General features: G+C 47.1%; 1 protein-coding gene across 1 annotated transcript in view; it reads right to left on the reverse strand.

Moving 5' to 3' along the window:
- Positions 1 to 6,347: 6,347 nt before the first annotated feature.
- Positions 6,348 to 17,469, reverse strand: part of LOC142488355 (uncharacterized) — a 47,325-nt gene continuing 36,203 nt past the window's right edge. Inside the window, exon 4 of the mRNA XM_075588775.1 lies at positions 6,348 to 8,775. Within this exon, the coding sequence (XP_075444890.1) occupies positions 7,424 to 8,775 (1,352 nt within the window). The 3' untranslated portion in view covers positions 6,348 to 7,423. The remainder of the gene's footprint in view (positions 8,776 to 17,469) is intronic.

Genomic DNA, 17,469 nt, shown 5'->3' on the forward strand with positions numbered 1-17,469 from the left:
GCACACTGACACCCCCTATAACTGTCACACTTCCCTGCACACACTAACTCCCCCTATCACTGTGACACTTCCCCGCACACACTGACTCCCCCAATCACTGTGACACTTCCCCGTACACAATGACCCCCCAATCACTGTGACACTTCCCCACACACTGACACCCCCAATCACTGTGATACTGTCACATTAATACCAGGATTCTGGATTGAGCACAAGGCGGGCAAAATAAATTGTAATTTATTTCCTTTTAAGACGAACACACAATTCTTCACAATTACACTTAATAAACACTTACTGGGATGGGGAAACAAAATAAAATGTCCACGGAACGAATTACTTGAAAACAAAGTCTCTGGGCATCCCTGCACGTATGCAAGTGGGTGCGCGATTTGAGCCGTGCGACAATCCTTGGCTAGGGGCACAAGTTGCCACCCCTGTATCTCCGCCGAAAGGAATATTTTCGTTGGGCCCTTACAGGATTCGTTCGGGAATCCTTAGCTTAAACGAATTCTGGAAGAGGGGAACGATCCTTGGTTACGATGTTGTTAACCCCTCACACTCCGGAACCGCTGACGCTGTAACTTGGACGAGTCTTAGATGGAACTCAGATGAATTTAACTAGGACTGGTCTGCAGGCATTTTTATAGGGTTAAGGGTCCTATCTCTAACATATCCAGCCAATCCTCCCGTGGGAACAAATTTTCCCACCTATCCCAGACTTGCCAGTAGCTCACAAAAAGGGCAGAAGTTGCTTCCCGGTTTGCTCAGAGCATGTGCTAACTTGACACCTAAGCTGCTTAGCATACCGGGCCCAACCCCTTACCTGGCGACAGTAAGTCTGGGGTTTGGCTACCAAATGTTGATAGCCCATACTTCGCACCGATATCTGGTACTTTGCAATAATCCGGCCGCCCTGACAACTAGGGTCTCTGAGGCTTTACAACTCCGGATTTATCTAGACACTGGGGCACCAACTCAGCAGGGTGCCCATTGAAGTATGGAGATGAACAATTCTTCAGCTCATCCACCCTTAACATATTGACATGCTAATAGATTAATTGCCGGACTGGCAGGAAAGGGTTCCTGCCTTTACATTTTAAAACATACCTGTAACACATTTTATTTTTATATGTACGTTCTGTATGTGTGGGGGACATAAAAATAACATGTATGCGAATGTTACATTCTCAGCTATCTGTATTCCAAAAATTAGAGTGCTAGCTCCTTCCTAACAAAAGTTAGCTACTAAATTGAATAGGCTCTGTGATGTGGTTTACGGTTTGAGCTATGGCATACAATGTATCACTGCTTGCCGGATTCGTGAACCGCAGAAGCACTCCACCACTTGACCTTAATTGATTAACGAGACCGCAGGATACATTGTTGCATTCTGCCACTTCAACTAGACCGCAAACCACTTAACCACTTGAGTTTTTGGTTAAGACTTCCCCGGAGGGTTCTGCGGTTTAGGAAGTGATACAGAGCTTCAATGGAGCCGCTTACCACAGACGCACTTATTCAATTAACGCTTAGTACAGCGCTAGAAGCTCCCCCTTGTGTTGCGAATACAGTTTGCATATTCAACATACATTCATAGGACTGCAGCTAGTTTCTGAGCTGCAAAACAGGGACATTACTGGGGATGTATAGGGGAAACATGGCATTGTGGTGACCATTTAACCCCTTCAACCCCAACAACTTTTAGGGGTAACCAGCCAGGTATAAGACCTTTATTATTGGCCTGGTTAACCCCTTCACCGCTACAGACACTTCTCCACACACTGACTCCCCCAATCACTGTGGCACTTCCCCGCGCACACACTGACACCCCCAATCACTGTGTGTAACCCCCGTTAAGAAACGTGCCTCTAATCCAGAATTGTGCTGGTTAATTGCATACCAGCAATTAACCAACTCCACCTGGCTGATTAGAGCTCTCTCAGAAATGGCCTCTTCTGAGACAGGAAGGGAGGATTCCTGAGTCTCACAATTGGGGGCTGAACCAAGGAAGGACAGCCAGATTTTTCCTTAGTCCACACTGGACTGACCAGAGGAACAGATGTCTTAAGATGCAGAAGGACTGGACTGTATACTGATAGCAAGACACGAGGACCAGAACTCTATACCTGGACAGACATTGGCTTAGCACACAAAGGTGCTGACCCAGGAGAGCAGAGTAGCTTCCCCTACAGCTACAAGATAAGACTTTCTTATGGGACTGTTATATATCTGTATATATGTGTTTATATTTGGGGCTGAACTACATATGTAGATATTCTCCAAAACGGAGTAGGTTTTTGTTTGGCTTATTTTCATATGTTTTGCTGTGTTAAAGGGACAGGCGCAATAAAGCCTAATTTTAGTTTCACTTGAAACGGTCTCCATTGCATACCTCTGCACACGTCTCTTACACTGTGACACTTCCCCATGCCACTGACACCCCCAATCACTGTGACACGTCCCCGCACACAAACACTGACTCCCCCAATCACTGTGACACTTTCCCGCTCACACTGACACCCCCAATCACTGTGACACTTCCCCGCACACAAACACTGACTCCCACAATCATGGTGACACTTCCCCGCGTACACACTGACACCCCCAATCACTGTGACACGTCCCCGCACACAAACACTGACTCCCCCAATCACTGTGACACTTTCCCGCACACAAACACTGACTCCCCCAATCACTGTGACACTTTCCTGCTCACACTGACACCCCCAATCACTGTGACACTTCCCCATGCCACTGACACCCCCAATCACTGTGACACTTCCCCGCACACAAACACTGACTCCCCCAATCATGGTGACACTTCCCCACGTACACACTGACACCCCCAATCACTGTGACATGTCCCCGCACACAAACACTGACTCCCCCAATCACTGTGACACTTCCCCGCGCACACACTGACACCCCCAATCACTGTGACACTTTCCCGCTCACACTGACACCCCCAATCACTGTGACACTTCCCCTGCACACTGACTCCCCCAATCACTGTGACGCTTCCCCTGCACACTGACTCCCCCAATCACTGTGACACTTCCCCTGCACACACTGACACCCCCAATCACTGTGACACTTCCCCTGCACACACTGACTCCCCCAATCACTGTGACACTTCCCCTGCACACACTGACACCCCCAATCACTGTGACACTTCCCCTGCACACACTGACTCCCCCAATCACTGTGACACTTCCCCTGCACACACTGACTCCCCCAATCACTGTGACACTTCCCCTGCACACTGACACCCAGTCACGGGAGACCAAGCTTTTTAACACCTTTTACCATCTGGATTCTTTGATTGAATAAAAGCATGAAATAAAATAACTTGGGTTTATTCACATAAAGAACACATGGAGAGAACATTAGGGTGTGCTGCTTCCCCAATTAACCAGTGCGGCAGAGCTAATTTCCACCTGAATAATAAACATATGTTGCTTTATCTGGAAGAACAACTGTATACAGGAGCATATAAGTAAATAAACCCCTAGTTGGAATGTGGTTCTGGCGGTGACTATGAAGGGATGTCTGGGAGAGGTCCTGAAACCCACCCAGACCCCATACAAGTCCCGCTGCTATATGACCCACAATACCTGGGGATGCTCCAAAGGTAATAAATGAATTAACTCACACGTGTCTTCACAGTTCATCCGGCTTTATCTTGGTTCTTGCATGCACCAGGCTGTATGAAAGTACAAACAGGGAATCCTCACCGGGGAGGAAAAAACAGCGGGCACGGCCGCGCAACAAATAGCAGAGGCTGGGCATAGAAAATTCTTTATTGCATCATGGAAGTTTAAAAAAGAGAGAGGGGAAGGCACCCTCCTGCAACTCTTACGCGTTCCACCCTGAGGGCTTTTTCAAAAGAACACACACACAGCTTAAATTACCAAAATATCACAAATCAACACATATTCCAATGAAATAACAGGTTTCTGGACTTAAAGTTCAGGCAACTGGAGGCGTTAAAGCAGCAGTTCAAGCAATATCCTACGTGTTTTTTTTTAAATAAATCAGTTCAGTACTATGAGAAAATACTTGCCTGCCTGGGTGGGTGACTGACTGCCTGGAAGGGTGACTGACTACCTCGGAGGGTGGTGGGTGGGTGGGTGACCGACTCCCTGGATGACTGTCTGCCTTGGTGGGTAACTGCCTGGGTGGGTGACTGAGTGACTTGACTGAGTGACTGGGTGGGTGACTGAATGACTGCAGGGTGGGTGAGTTGGAGGCGTGACTACCTGAGTGGGTGGGTCGGTGGGCGACTGACCTTGACTGGATGCTGCTTCCTTGCCCGCCAGATGCTTCCCCCTCTGCCCCCCCGATATCCCTGCAGCTGCTGCCCGGGGCAGGAGGTAGGCTCGGGGGGCCACGTGGGGGTGGGCGGCTGTTGGGCGGGGGGGGTGAGACTGGCGGCTAATTTGCGAGTGCTGCCCGGGGCAGGAGGTGGGTGCAGGGGAAGCTGGGTTGGCAGGTGTGCGGGGGAAGCTGGGTTGGCGCGCGCGGGCTCGCAATGGGGCTTCCCCTCCGTTTCACGTTGGGAGCGGGAGGGGAGGGGGAGGAGGCAGCAGGCTGGACACCATACTTGCCCTGCGCATGCGCGCCGGGACCTCGGCTCTGCCCATGCGAACCGGGAATCGCCACCATTTTTTATAATATAACGGGCCCGGTCACGCAGGGGGCCCGGGTGGCTGGGCCCCCTGACTCACGGGGCCCGCGACGCCAACCCCGGCAGACCTCCACTGTTGGCGGCCCTGACAGTATATACAGAAGTTATTTTCACCTGGTATAAATTGTACATGGCTGGTTTGTAGCCCGAAAGCAGGTTGAAACTGAAGTGTTATCTGCTGTCTGGGAAAGCACTTTGATCTGTCTGACAAGGAAAAAGTGAACACAGGAAAATAAAGTAATTCTTTTAATATATTCTGCAGTTAGAATGCTAGACTTCATTTATTTTTTAAACTTTTTTGAGGATGCGATTTGGAGACAAGGTTCGAGGCAGCCTACTTTCCAGTAAATACAGTAATGTACAAATTCCAGGAGTAAGAGCTAAATATACTTGCTTAATCAATACAGAAATGGCTGGTTGTGAATAATTTAAATGCCAGAGTTGGAACAGTTTGGAAGCTAAAAGCAAACAGGGAAGAGGTGGTGAAAAAAATTAAAAAGACAAGATAATTCTTAATATTCTTTAATGTCGATTTTGTCCATTAGCAATAAAGAATTGGATAGAATAGAAAAAAAAATCCAACCACAGCCGACCTCATTCACGCGGCGCTGCTTCCGGGTGAGTCACGTGTTGTCAGAGGAGCTGGGTCGCGTAGAGTTGCATGGTGGTGCTGGGGGAATTAAGAAAGGTAGATGTTCTAAAACGGGAGCCACGCTCAGACCGCGTTATAAGCGGATCCGCGTTGTAGCGGATCGCGCTTTATTGGGGTTGAGCTGTACATGCTAAGAATAGTAATAATAAATGTTTGTTCTCGCGCTGCTAGTTTTACATAGCGCTTCACAGAGACATTTTGCAGACACGGTCCCTGCCCTGTAGAGCTTACAATCTATGTTTTTTGGTGCCTGAGGCACAGGGAGATAAGGTGACTTGCCCAAGGTTTACAAGGAGCCGACACTGGGTATTGAACCAGGTTTCCCTGCTTCAAAATCAGTGCCAGAGCCACTCCTTCTCCCTAATGTTCTGTTCCCTGATTTGTTGTATGTTTTCATAAACAAAATGACAGGAGGGTCTGTAATTCATTATTAGAGAGCTCATACAATTAAAATTCAGAAAGAATAATATAATTTAGGTATAATCAAAATTAATAAAATGATAATAGCATATTTGAATTCAAACATTATTATTTGGTATATAGACTGTTGTATAACTCGTGTCCTATATCAATTTTAAAAAGGAAATTAAAAGGCAAATACAAGTTAACTTTTAAATGTACTGAAAATGCTGCAAAACAATATATTACATTTGAAGTGAAAGGAAGTAGCAATTCTTTAAGATTAAGCCAGAGAAGAACACAGATGTCACCTCCAGAATTACAAGAAAAAAAAGTTATGGAAGGAAAAGTTTAAGAGTAAAGTATAATTATAAAATTATTAAAATATATCAAACCGGCCGTTCCAAGGGGACTGTAGGAAAGTATGAAGGACCCATACAAGGGGTTGCAAACTCCATAAAAAAGGGGCTGTCATGTTTCAATAATAAGAAGTAAAAGTATAATTAACTGCTAAAAACTAACATTCCACCTTAATCTATTCCAGGTGTCCAGCGATTGATCAATTGAGACTATAAAAGGAAACAATATATAATGACATGAGACAATTGCCAAATTCAGCAACATTTTTATTTTTGCTTTCTTTATCTTTGGGTTTCAGTATATGGTCATGGTCTTATAGGGAATGGTGTTAACACTCACTTGGAAGAGGCCATATAAGTTTCATAGAGTCTCCCGTAGGTTATTATTATCTGGGAAGATAATAGAATAAAAAGGGGAGGATATATTAATTAATATTAATTAATATAATCAGTCACTGGAGTATTAGTAGATATAAATGAGAATAAATTGAAAAGTGTTAGGCGTTGAAAGATCACATTTTTTAAATGTTTGAGAAAATGTTTTGTTGGTTTTATTGTGTATATGAGTACAGAGGGAGATGTCTTTCAATGCAAAGAGGGGGTTATGTAGTTTGGAGGAATGGAAATGGCTCATACCATTTATCTCTGCAGCAAGACCAAGAATCCCAGAGTTATCCATATGGCAGTCTTCATTTTTAGGCCAGTACAGTATAGACAAATGTAAGGCATACTCTCTTATACCTTAGGCTTAGATTGAAAAAGCAGGGCCGCTGAAAGGAGGGGACAGTCAGGAATCCTGTCCTGGGTCTGTTGAGTCAAGGAACCTGGGACCTGTGCCGGCAACCCTAACATGTAGTGCCAGATCTGCAGAAGTGCCTGTCAGAGCAGAAAGGGCCTGCTGGAGGGTGTTGTAACAGGGGGTCTGCTGGAGGCAGTCTGCAGATGTTCCTGTTAGAGGCAGCCTGCTGTAAGCAGGTGGAAGGTACACCTCAATCCTCCAAGGCAGCAGGTAGGCATACTTGATGCCCCACCCACTTGTTTTGCCCTCCCTACCCCATGACCCTTACCTATAACCCAAGCACATACTTCCTTGTACTACCCTTCCCCAGGCCCATAACTACCCCCCAGGTCCATACTTCATTATCCCCCTTCCCCTAGATCCATAACTATCACCCCATGTCCATAACTACCCCCTCCCAAGGTCATAAATTATCTCCCTCTGGGTCCATAACTATTCCCTCCTTCCATAACTATCTCCCCCTTTAATAACGGCTTTATCCTCCCAGGGTCATAACTACCCTCCAGGTCCACAACTGCCCCCACACCCTACTCTGAACATGCAAATAGTTTATCATCTGCATGAATTCTCTTGTGTCTGAGGAGGTGGCTTCTATTAGAAAATGTTGTCCCACACTCTGTACATGTGAAAGGTTTCTCCCCTGTGTGAATCCTCTTGTGTGTTAGCAGATTGCTCTTCCATGAAAAGCTTTTCCCACACTCTGTACATGTGAAAGGTTTCTCCCCTGTGTGAATCCTCTCATGTCCGAGGAGGTTGCTCTTCCCTGAAAAGCTTTTCCCACACTCTGTACATGTGAAAGGTTTTTCCCCTGTGTGAATCCGCTCGTGTGAGAGGAGTTCATTCTTTCGAGAAAAGCTTTTCCCACATTCTGCACAAGTGAAAGGTTTTTCACCTGTGTGAATCCTGTGGTGTACGAGGAGGTCACTATTCGAAGAAAAGATTTTCCCACACTCTGTACATGTGAAAGATTTCTCCCCTGTGTGAATCCTACGGTGTTCGAGGAAACTGCTCTTCCATGAAAAACTTTTTCCACACTCGGTACATGTGAAAGGCTTGTCGCCTGTGTGAATACTTTGGTGTTTGAGGAAGCTGCTCTTCTGTGAAAAGCTTTTTCCACACTCTGTACATGTGAAAGGTTTCTCCCCTGTGTGAATCCTCTCATGTGTGAGGAGGTTGGTCTTCCATGAAAAACTTTTCCCACACTCTGTACATGTGAAAGGTTTATCCCCTGTGTGAATTCTCTTATGTGAGAGCAGGTCATTCTTCTGAGAAAAGCTTTTCCCACAAACTGCACATGTGAAAGGTTTCTCCCCTGTGTGAATCCTCTGGTGATTTAAGAGGTGGCTCTTATAAGAAAAGCTTTTCCCACACTCTGCACATGTGAAAGGTTTCTCCCCTGTATGAATTATCTGATGATTGAGGAGCCTACTCTTAGTACTTAACTGTTCCCCACACTCTGTACAATTAAAAGAATTCTCTGCTGTGTGAATTATCTGGTGTTGAAGGAGTTTCCCCTTCAGTGAAAATCTTTTCTCACTGTTTGTACACGTAAAGGGTTGCTCTCTCGTATGAGCACAGAGGTGTGTGGCAAGGTCCGTATCCAAGGAGAAGCTTTTACCACACTCACAACAGACAGAAAGCTGGGCACCATTGTTTCTTCTTGCATCTCTTTCACGTATTTTGCTTGACACGTACGTAGAGTCAATCTGTTCTGCGTTCTGTACAAGGCCTGTAAATTCACCATCACGTGGCACTGGGTCCTTGTACATGTCCAATATGTGGCAGGACTCAATCGTTTTTGGCACTTCTGGGCTGCAGGGAGCCAGCCAGCTCATGGACATATCAGAGCTCCAGTTCTGTTCCTCGTGCAGGCAGTTCTCTAACAAAAGTAAACAAAAAATACAGAACTCAAATGTTATCAGTCTGTAAATTAAATTACTGAAAGCAAATTACGAATAAAAAATACTTTGCAGAATTTACTTTATCACTATATAATTAACACAATGTTTTCTTTACTCCATACCCATGGCTTTAAAATTGTGGCTGCTGGATATCCAGTGGCCTCCAATGACTTTGGTGGTGGTCCCCAATGAATCGAAATTTGGCTCTGACAATTCACACAGTGAATTCATTTTAATACACATATAATTTGTATTTATTACTTTGTTGATGGTCTAAATGTACACGTACATCCTCCAAATTGTCCATGAGAAGTAAAGTTAAGGAACCTCTGGTCTATCATATTAGTGACTTAATGATATCAAACCAGTCAGACCAAAATCTGAAGTGCAAAAATCGATGCCCATGTACAGGCAGTCTTCAGTCACAGGACCCACTGAGACAAGGCTAAATTGCTCCATTTTGTGTCACATTTATGTCACAGTCAATGAAAATACTATTCATTCAAATTCCAAAGCGCGCTGCCTTGGAGTAATATTTGACTCCTCCCTTGCCTTCTCCTCTAACATTTTGACTGTTGCTAAATCTTGCAGATTTTCGCTCTGCAACATTTCCAAAATCTACCCTTTCCTAAAACACTCGTGCATATCCTCATCCCCCTACTACTTTCTTCTCTCTGGCCTTCCTCTGTCCCAAATCAATACAGTACAATCTGTTAAAAATGCCGCTACTAGAGATCTCACTCTCTTTTTGGTCTGTCCCTGCCCCTCTTCTCCTGAGATAATTTCCATGTCTCCTAATCAAACTGTGTATTACTTATAAGGTTCTCCTCCTCTCATTTAAGGCTCTAAATACTTCTATCTCCTTACATCCCCGCTCTAACTCTTGCTACATCCCTTCTAGCTCTGCTGAGGGCTATCTCCTCTCTGCTCCATTTTGTCTTGTCTGTACGGTCACATCTAAAAACTCGTGGCTAGTCCTTGCACTTCTAATTCACTTTCTTGCTCCCTCAAAATATTTTATATTGCACTTGCTCCTATTGTATTCGGCAAGTCTCCCATTATGCCATTTAGATGGTAAACTCAGTAGGGCAGGGATTCTAGTCCCCATTGCTTAACTTTCTATTTAATGCACTTGTGAAACTGTGTTTATTATCTCCCTGTACTCTCTTGCTAATTCAAACCAAACTACACACTGATAAAAATATATATAATATATTCCACAAACTAGTAACACTGTGAAAATATATAAAACTGAATAGGGTAAGGCTCCACTCCCAGATGCTGCTAATACAAATTGTCTCCAAACCCGTTCCAAGATGACAGGATGTATGTGAAAAGTATTACGCGCAAACTGGATAGGAGGTATAATAAATAAACTCATACAGTGACAATACAAGTGCGGAAAACAGGTCAAATACCCAATCAGAATTATCTCACAGAACAAATTCTTCCAAGGAGATTCCCAATGGGTCTGTAGTGTTCTTCACTCTGCACCCTTTCTCATGAGAAGAAAGCAAATCTCGGGTATTGTCACTGTTTGAGTTTATTTATTATACTTCTATGCCCTTAATACTTTCAGATAATTATGGAAAGTGCTACATACATTGGTGATGCTGTATAAATAAAAATATGCATACATACCCCTAGCATTGGAAGACACCATACAGCACACCGACATTGATAAGCCCTCAAAGCCTATTCGCCGCATTAAACTCCCTTCTCCGCCCAACTACACTTGCACATCCTTCTACTCTCATGGCTCAAGACCACACCACCTACTTCAGACAAGATTAAGTCAAGTAGACATGATATCTCTTCATGTCAAGCTTCACAGGCAACACCTACCTCCCCTTGCATGCCTACATCCACTCTCAGCTCATTTTTCCCCTGTGACTGAGTACGAGGTCTACGATTACCTGTCCCCTTTATCCTATTCCATCACATCTCCTCTGCACCCTCTCTGGCAGACCCATCCTAACTCACCTTTTTAACCTCAATCTCGCCTCTGGCACATTCCCATCTTCTTTCGAACATGCATTTGTTACATCCATGCAAAGAAACCCTCACTTGACCCAATCTTCTTCTCTAACTATGCCCTATTTATCTTCTCCCTTTGCCTCCAAGCTACCTGAGCTATTTGCATACAACTGCTTGACTCACTTTCCTCCAACTCCTTGCAATCTTATTTCCATCCTCTACACTCCACTGTGACAGCACTAACAGAAATGGCCAATTATCTACTCACCGCTAAATCACTTCTTCCTATTAATTCTCCTCGATCTCTCTGCTGTCTTCGACCCTGTTAATCACCCCCTTCTGAACATTCTCCACTTCACTGGCTTCCGTGACATAGCCTTCTCCTGGTTCACATTCTACCTTTCCAACCGTTCCTTCAGTGTTTCCTTCTCTGGTGTCTCCTCATCTTCAGCCCCTTGTTCTGTTGGGGTGCCACAAGGCTCTGTCCTTGGCCATCTGCTCTTCTCACTGTACACCTCTTCTCTTGCTGAACTAATAGAATCTTTTGGCTTTCAGTATCATCTATATGCCAATGACACATACATTTCTCTCTCCTCCCCTGACCTCTCCCCTTCTCTCCTGTGCTGTCTCCAACAGTCTCTTTGCAATCTTCTCCTGAATGTCTCACCATTTCCTGAAGTTTAACATGTCTAAAAAAGAACAACTACGCTTTCCCCATTCCACTGCAACAGCTACATCCCCACTCTCCCTCACTATCAATAAAACCATAAACTCATCGACACCTTAAGCCCACTGTCTAGGGGTCATTTTTAACTATAATCTCTCCTTCATTCCTCACATTCACTTGCTCACGAAGTCCTGCCATCTCCACCTTCGAAATATCGCCCAGATACAGTATTTTCTAATTCATGATGCAACTAAAATCCTAATTCACTCGCTCATTTCTTCCCGTCTTGATAACGGCAACCTTCTCTTAGTTGGGATTCCCCTTGTCCACCTATCCCAAATCTAATCCATCCAAAATGCTGCTGCCAGGTTCATCTTTCTCACTCACTGGTCCACTTCTGCTGCTTCACTATGCAAATCCTTACACTGGCTTCCTATATCCCCTAGAATAAATTGTAAAACCCTAGCTCAGACTTACATCTCAACCCTCACCCCCCAATATATTCGGTACCTCAAAGCCCCCTTTATTCGGCCACGACATCCGCCTCTCCTCCTACCTCATTACCTCCTCTCACTCCCGCCTACAAGACTTCTTGTGCTTCCCCCTTTCTCTGGAATTCCCTACGACATACCATCAGACTCTTCCCAGTTTACAAATGTTTAAAAACTCCCTGAAAACTCATCTTTCAAGGAAAAGCCGATCTGTCATACCTCTAGCATCCAACTCCCCCCCTCCCCAACGGGACCTGCTGTACGGCTGGACCAATCTATACTCGATGTAACATTCCCCTCCCAAACCTTAATGTAATCAGCTCTCAGGCTGTGCCATATTTCAACCCAAGATATACTCCATCCTACAATAAGCAGCCACTTTACCGTCTTGTTTCAAGATTGTCGGTCATTCCCCTAGATTGTATGCGCACACGAGCAGGTCCCCCTTTTGCTCTTTGTATCATTTTGGGCACGTCTGTCCCCATTTGTATGTAACGGTTTATGAAATATACATAATTCTATACCTCTTCTTTCCTGCCTCTCACCGGACTCCCCTACAATCTATTCTAAATGCTGCTGCTTGAATCACTCTATTATTTCTGAAATCTGTCCCAGCGTCTCCCCTCCTGAACTCCCTCTCCTGGCTTCCTATTGAAACCCGGATCTCACACTCAATTCTCCACCTCACTTACACTCTTCTGGCCATCCCTACATCTCAGCCCTAATTTCTCGGTATACACCATCCCGACTCTTGCGTTCTGCTCAAGGATGTCTTCTCTCTACCCCTTTTTGTATCTAAAGCCCTCTCCCGCCTTAAACCCTTCTCACTGATTGCCCCAACACCTCTGGAATGCCCTTCACCTCAATATCTGACTAGCACCCTCTCTATCCAGAATTTAAGACCCACCTCAAAACACACCTGCATATGCGTAGCTCCAAGGCTGACAATTAACACCTCATACATAAACCTTGGCCCTGTCAGGAATCAGGGCACACGCCGCCCTCGGCGCGTCCCTTCCTTACCTGTACCGCAGGCTGCGGTCTCCTCCGCCCCCCCTCACGCACGCCGCCGACACTGGACACGCGCCCGCTCCTCTCAACTTAATTTATGCACTGCACCGGCCGTGTAGCTCCGCCCCCCGGCCATCTCAGCTCTCAGGCTCACGTCCTCCCACCATTCACCTGCAGCAAACCAGGCCATTAACCCCTGCCCTATCACAAAGGGTTCCTGGGCGAGCCTCTGCTCTGCCCCTTCCACCCATTGGCTCTTCTCACTTTATTACCCCTGTGATTCCTCTCCAACCTCGCTCTGCATTGTTCGTCTGCCTAGTGCTGTTGGATACGGTGCCTAGCTCTATCCCTGTTTCAGCTTTGTTACCGAACCGGCTTGTCTTCCTACCCTCTCTGGCTCTACGACCTCGGCTTCCTCTCGACCATGCTTACCTCTCGGACCCCCTCGAACTCGGCACTTGGACCTCTACTACCCGGAACTCTGTTACCCTCGACCTCTGGCTTCGGACCCTACTACGGCACCATCCCTACGCCCGGAACTGGCAAGTACACTACCTACCCTGGTACCCCTGGCCTTGACCACACTACCAAATCCACACTCCGGGCACGCTCTCACTACTGCGGGTGCGTGGTTACTCACTCTCCACCTCAGTATTGGGGGTTAGTCTGGTCTGCGGGCAGAACAGCGTGACATTATGCAGAGCCCAACCGACGCAGACCCCCCCTGGACATGAACCAAATACTGACGGCTCTGGCACAACACTGTCAGACTCTTGGAGACCAAGTAGCCACTCTCACGCAGCAACTCTCTAACCTTACACTCTAGGAGATTGCCCCCAGAGTACCACGCACCCCGCGCCTAACCCCGCCCAGTCATGAAGGGGCTACCGCCTCGGAACCAAAGATTCCCGCACCTAAACCATACTCAGGAGACCCCCAGGCTTGTCGAGGGTTCCTGACCCAGTTTGAGTTCCAATTTGAACTGACTCCTAGTCACTTCACCCCTGATCGCTCCAAGGTGGGCTACATTTTTTTCTCTTTTGACAGGAAGCGCCCTGGCCTGGGCCTCTCCCATCTGGGACGTACGGCCTGAGTTTACCACGGATTACCCCCGCTTCAAGAGGGAATTCCAACAGGTGTCTCGCTCGGATACTGCAGCCTCTGCTCTGATGTACCTGGCCCAGGGTCATAGGTCCGTAGCGAAATACGCTTTAGAATTTCGGACCATCGCGGCGGAGATTCGGTGGAACGAGGAGGCTCTGACTGCTGTATTCTGGCAGGGGTTGTCCGAGCCTGTGAAGGATGAACTTGCGACTCAACCTCAGCCAGAGTCCCTGGAGGACTTGATTTCCCTTTGTATTCGGGTGGACCAGCGCCTGCAACAGAGACGACACGAACGCCAGCGTCCCCGGTTTGTCACTCCTGTATCCTTTCCGGATCCTTCCATGTCTTTCAGGAGTCCTCCGGCTATCCTACCACCTCTAGATACTTCCGAACCCATGCAGAAAGCAGGCAGCAACTTCGGGGTGCGGAGAGGACTCGTCGTAGGAATAAGGGTCTCTGCTTTTACTGTGGATCCTCAGAACATCAGGTACGCGCTTGTCCGCTGAGGCCGGGAAACCCAGTGAGTAATGTGGGGCTCTCCCTGGGTACGATCACTTCTCGCCCCCTTTCCAAGGAAGAATTCCCAAAGAGGATTATGTTACCGATTACCCTGGAAGGTACAGATTTCCAGGTTTCCACCTCGGCCTTCCTCGACTCGGGATCAGGAGGGAATTTCATAGACCAGAAGTTCGCTACCTTGAACAATATTCCCATGATCGAGAAGAGGTCACCCATAGGCTTAGAGGCCATTGACGGACGCCCTCTACAGCCGGCCTTCATCTCGCTGGAGACCCCTCTATTTACCTTGTCCACGAAGGACGGTCATTGCGAACGCCTCACGTTTGATGTCTTCCACTCCCCCATGGTCCAAGTTATCCTCGGCCTGCCCTGGCTACAGAGGCACAACCCGCGCATTGACTGGACGGATCGGGTACCCATCCAGTGGCAATCCCCCTTGGAACAAGGCAGTTCCGCTATCCTTCTTGCCGGCTTGGAGTTACTTCCCACTCTTCCCTCTTCTCTTCCGGAGGCATACGCGGTCTTCCGGGACGTCTCCGACCTCTTACCTCCGCATCGCCCGTACGACTGCCTCATCGTTCTGGTTCCAGGGGCGATCTTGCCCAAATCCAAAACTTACCCTCTGTCTGTCCCTGAGACCACCGCCATGGCGGATTAGATTCAGGAGAATCTCCAGAAAGGTTTTATACGACACTCTACCTCCCCTGCCGGTGCGGGGTTCTTCTTCGTGAAAAAGAAAGATGGTACGCTCAGACCTTGTATTGATTACAAAGGTCTTAACCGCATTACAGTCAAAAATCGCTACCCGCCCCCTCTCATCTTGTTGTTTTACAGACTACAAGGGTCCACCATTTTTTCTAAGCTTGATCTTAGGGGGGCTTACAACCTCATCCGCATTCGTGAGGGGGAAGAGTGGAAGACCACATTTAACACCCGCAGCGGGCACTATGAGTACCTGGTTATGCCCTTTGGCCTTTGGAATGCCCCAGCTGTTTTCCAGGACTTTATGAATGAGGTCTTCCGGGACGTACTTAACGTTTTCGTGATCATCTACTTAGATGACATACTTATATTTTCCAAGACCCTTCAAGAACATGTATTACACACTAGGCTCGTGCTTGCCCATCTTCGCCTCAATCATCTCTATGCCAAACTTGAGAAATGTCTTTTCCACCAGAGGTCCACAGCCTTCCTAGGTTACATTATCTCCGACAAGGGCTTCAGCATGGATCCGGAGAAACTGAAGGCCATACTGAAATGGCCCCAGCCCAGTACGCTAAAGGCTATTCAGCGCTTTCTCGGATTCTCCAATTATTACAGGTAGTTCATTCAGGATTTCTCCTCCATAGTGGCCCCCATTACTGATCTCACCAAAAAAGGAGCCGACCCCTCCATTTGGTCGCCCAAGGTTTCCACTGCTTTCGAGACCCTCAAACGTACCTTCGTCTCCGCACCTATCCTTTGTCATCCGGACACCTCTCTCCCTTTCATACTCGAGGTGGACGCTTAGGAGTCTGGAGCCGGTGCAGTACTCTCCCAAAGAACGGGACCTCAAGATAAATTACACCCATGCGGGTTTTTTTCAAAGAAATTTTCTCCGGCCGAGAAAAACTATGATGTCGGTAACAGAGAGCTATTGGCCATCAAGATGGCCCTTCTAGAATGGAGACACCTTTTCGAGGGCACTCGGGTACCCATTTCCATCCTTACGGATCATAAAAACTTGTTATATATTGAAGGAGCCCGCCGGTTGGGGTCGCGTCAGGCCCGGTGGGCACTATTCTTCTCAAGGTTCAATTACGTTCTATCCTATATACCCACCCAAGAATGTTAAGGCCGATGCCCTGTCCCTGCAATTCTCCCCACAGGAGAGGTCAGAAGAGATCCCTGAAACCATTCTACCGTCCAAATTTATCATTTCTGCAAACTCATTTGACATCCTGGACAAGATCATCAAAGCTCAATCTCAGATTCCCAGAGGCGTAGAGGTTCCGGAGGGTACTTTGTACGCACCGCCACAATTCCGGCAGAAGATTCTGGAGTGGGGCCATTCTTCAAGGACTGCGGGCCACCCCGGTTTTAAGAAAACCCTGGATCTCATCGGAAGAACCTTCTGGTGGCCCAAAATGGGTAGAGAGGTTCAGGAGTTCAGTGCCTGCTCAATTTGCGCTCAAAATAAGACCCCTCGTCACAAGCCTCCGGGTCTTCTACTTCCGTTACCCATCCCCGAACGTCCATGGACACACATCTCCATGGATTTCATAGTTGAACTCCCACCCTCCAAGGGAATGACCACCATACTCGTCGTTGTGGATCGGTTCACGAAACAGGCGCACTTCATCCCGCTCAAGGCTCTTCCTTCTTCTCCGGTTCTAGCGGACATTTTCTCCAAAGATGTCTCTAGACTCCACGGTATTCCCATGTCCATTGTGTCCGACAGGGGTTCTCAATTTATTTCCAAATTCTGGCGGGCCTTCTCCAAGTCACTCGGTATCGCCCTCTCCTTCTCCTCCGGTTACCACCCGCAAACCAACGGGCAGACAGAGGATGAACCAAAATCTAGAACAATACTTGAGATGTTTTGTATCTGAGGCCCTCGACGATTGGACCGATTTACTACCCTGGGCAGAGTTCACGATCAATTCACACAAAAATGAATCTACCCAAGAATCTCCATTTTTTGCAAATTATGGTTTTCACCCCGCTCGTCTTCCCATCTCCAGTAGTTCTTCAGGGGTACCAGCAGCCGATACGCGAGTATCCGTCCTTCAACACTCCTGGAGGAGAATTCAATCTGCACTCACTGGCGCTTCCCAAAGGTACAAACTTCAAGCTGATCGGCATCGTCAGGATGCACCTGAATACAAGCCAGGGAGTAAGGTGTGGCTCTCTGCCAAAAACAT

The sequence above is a fragment of the Ascaphus truei genome, chromosome 2, assembly GCF_040206685.1.
Source record: "Ascaphus truei isolate aAscTru1 chromosome 2, aAscTru1.hap1, whole genome shotgun sequence".
Lineage (NCBI taxonomy): Eukaryota > Metazoa > Chordata > Amphibia > Anura > Ascaphidae > Ascaphus > Ascaphus truei.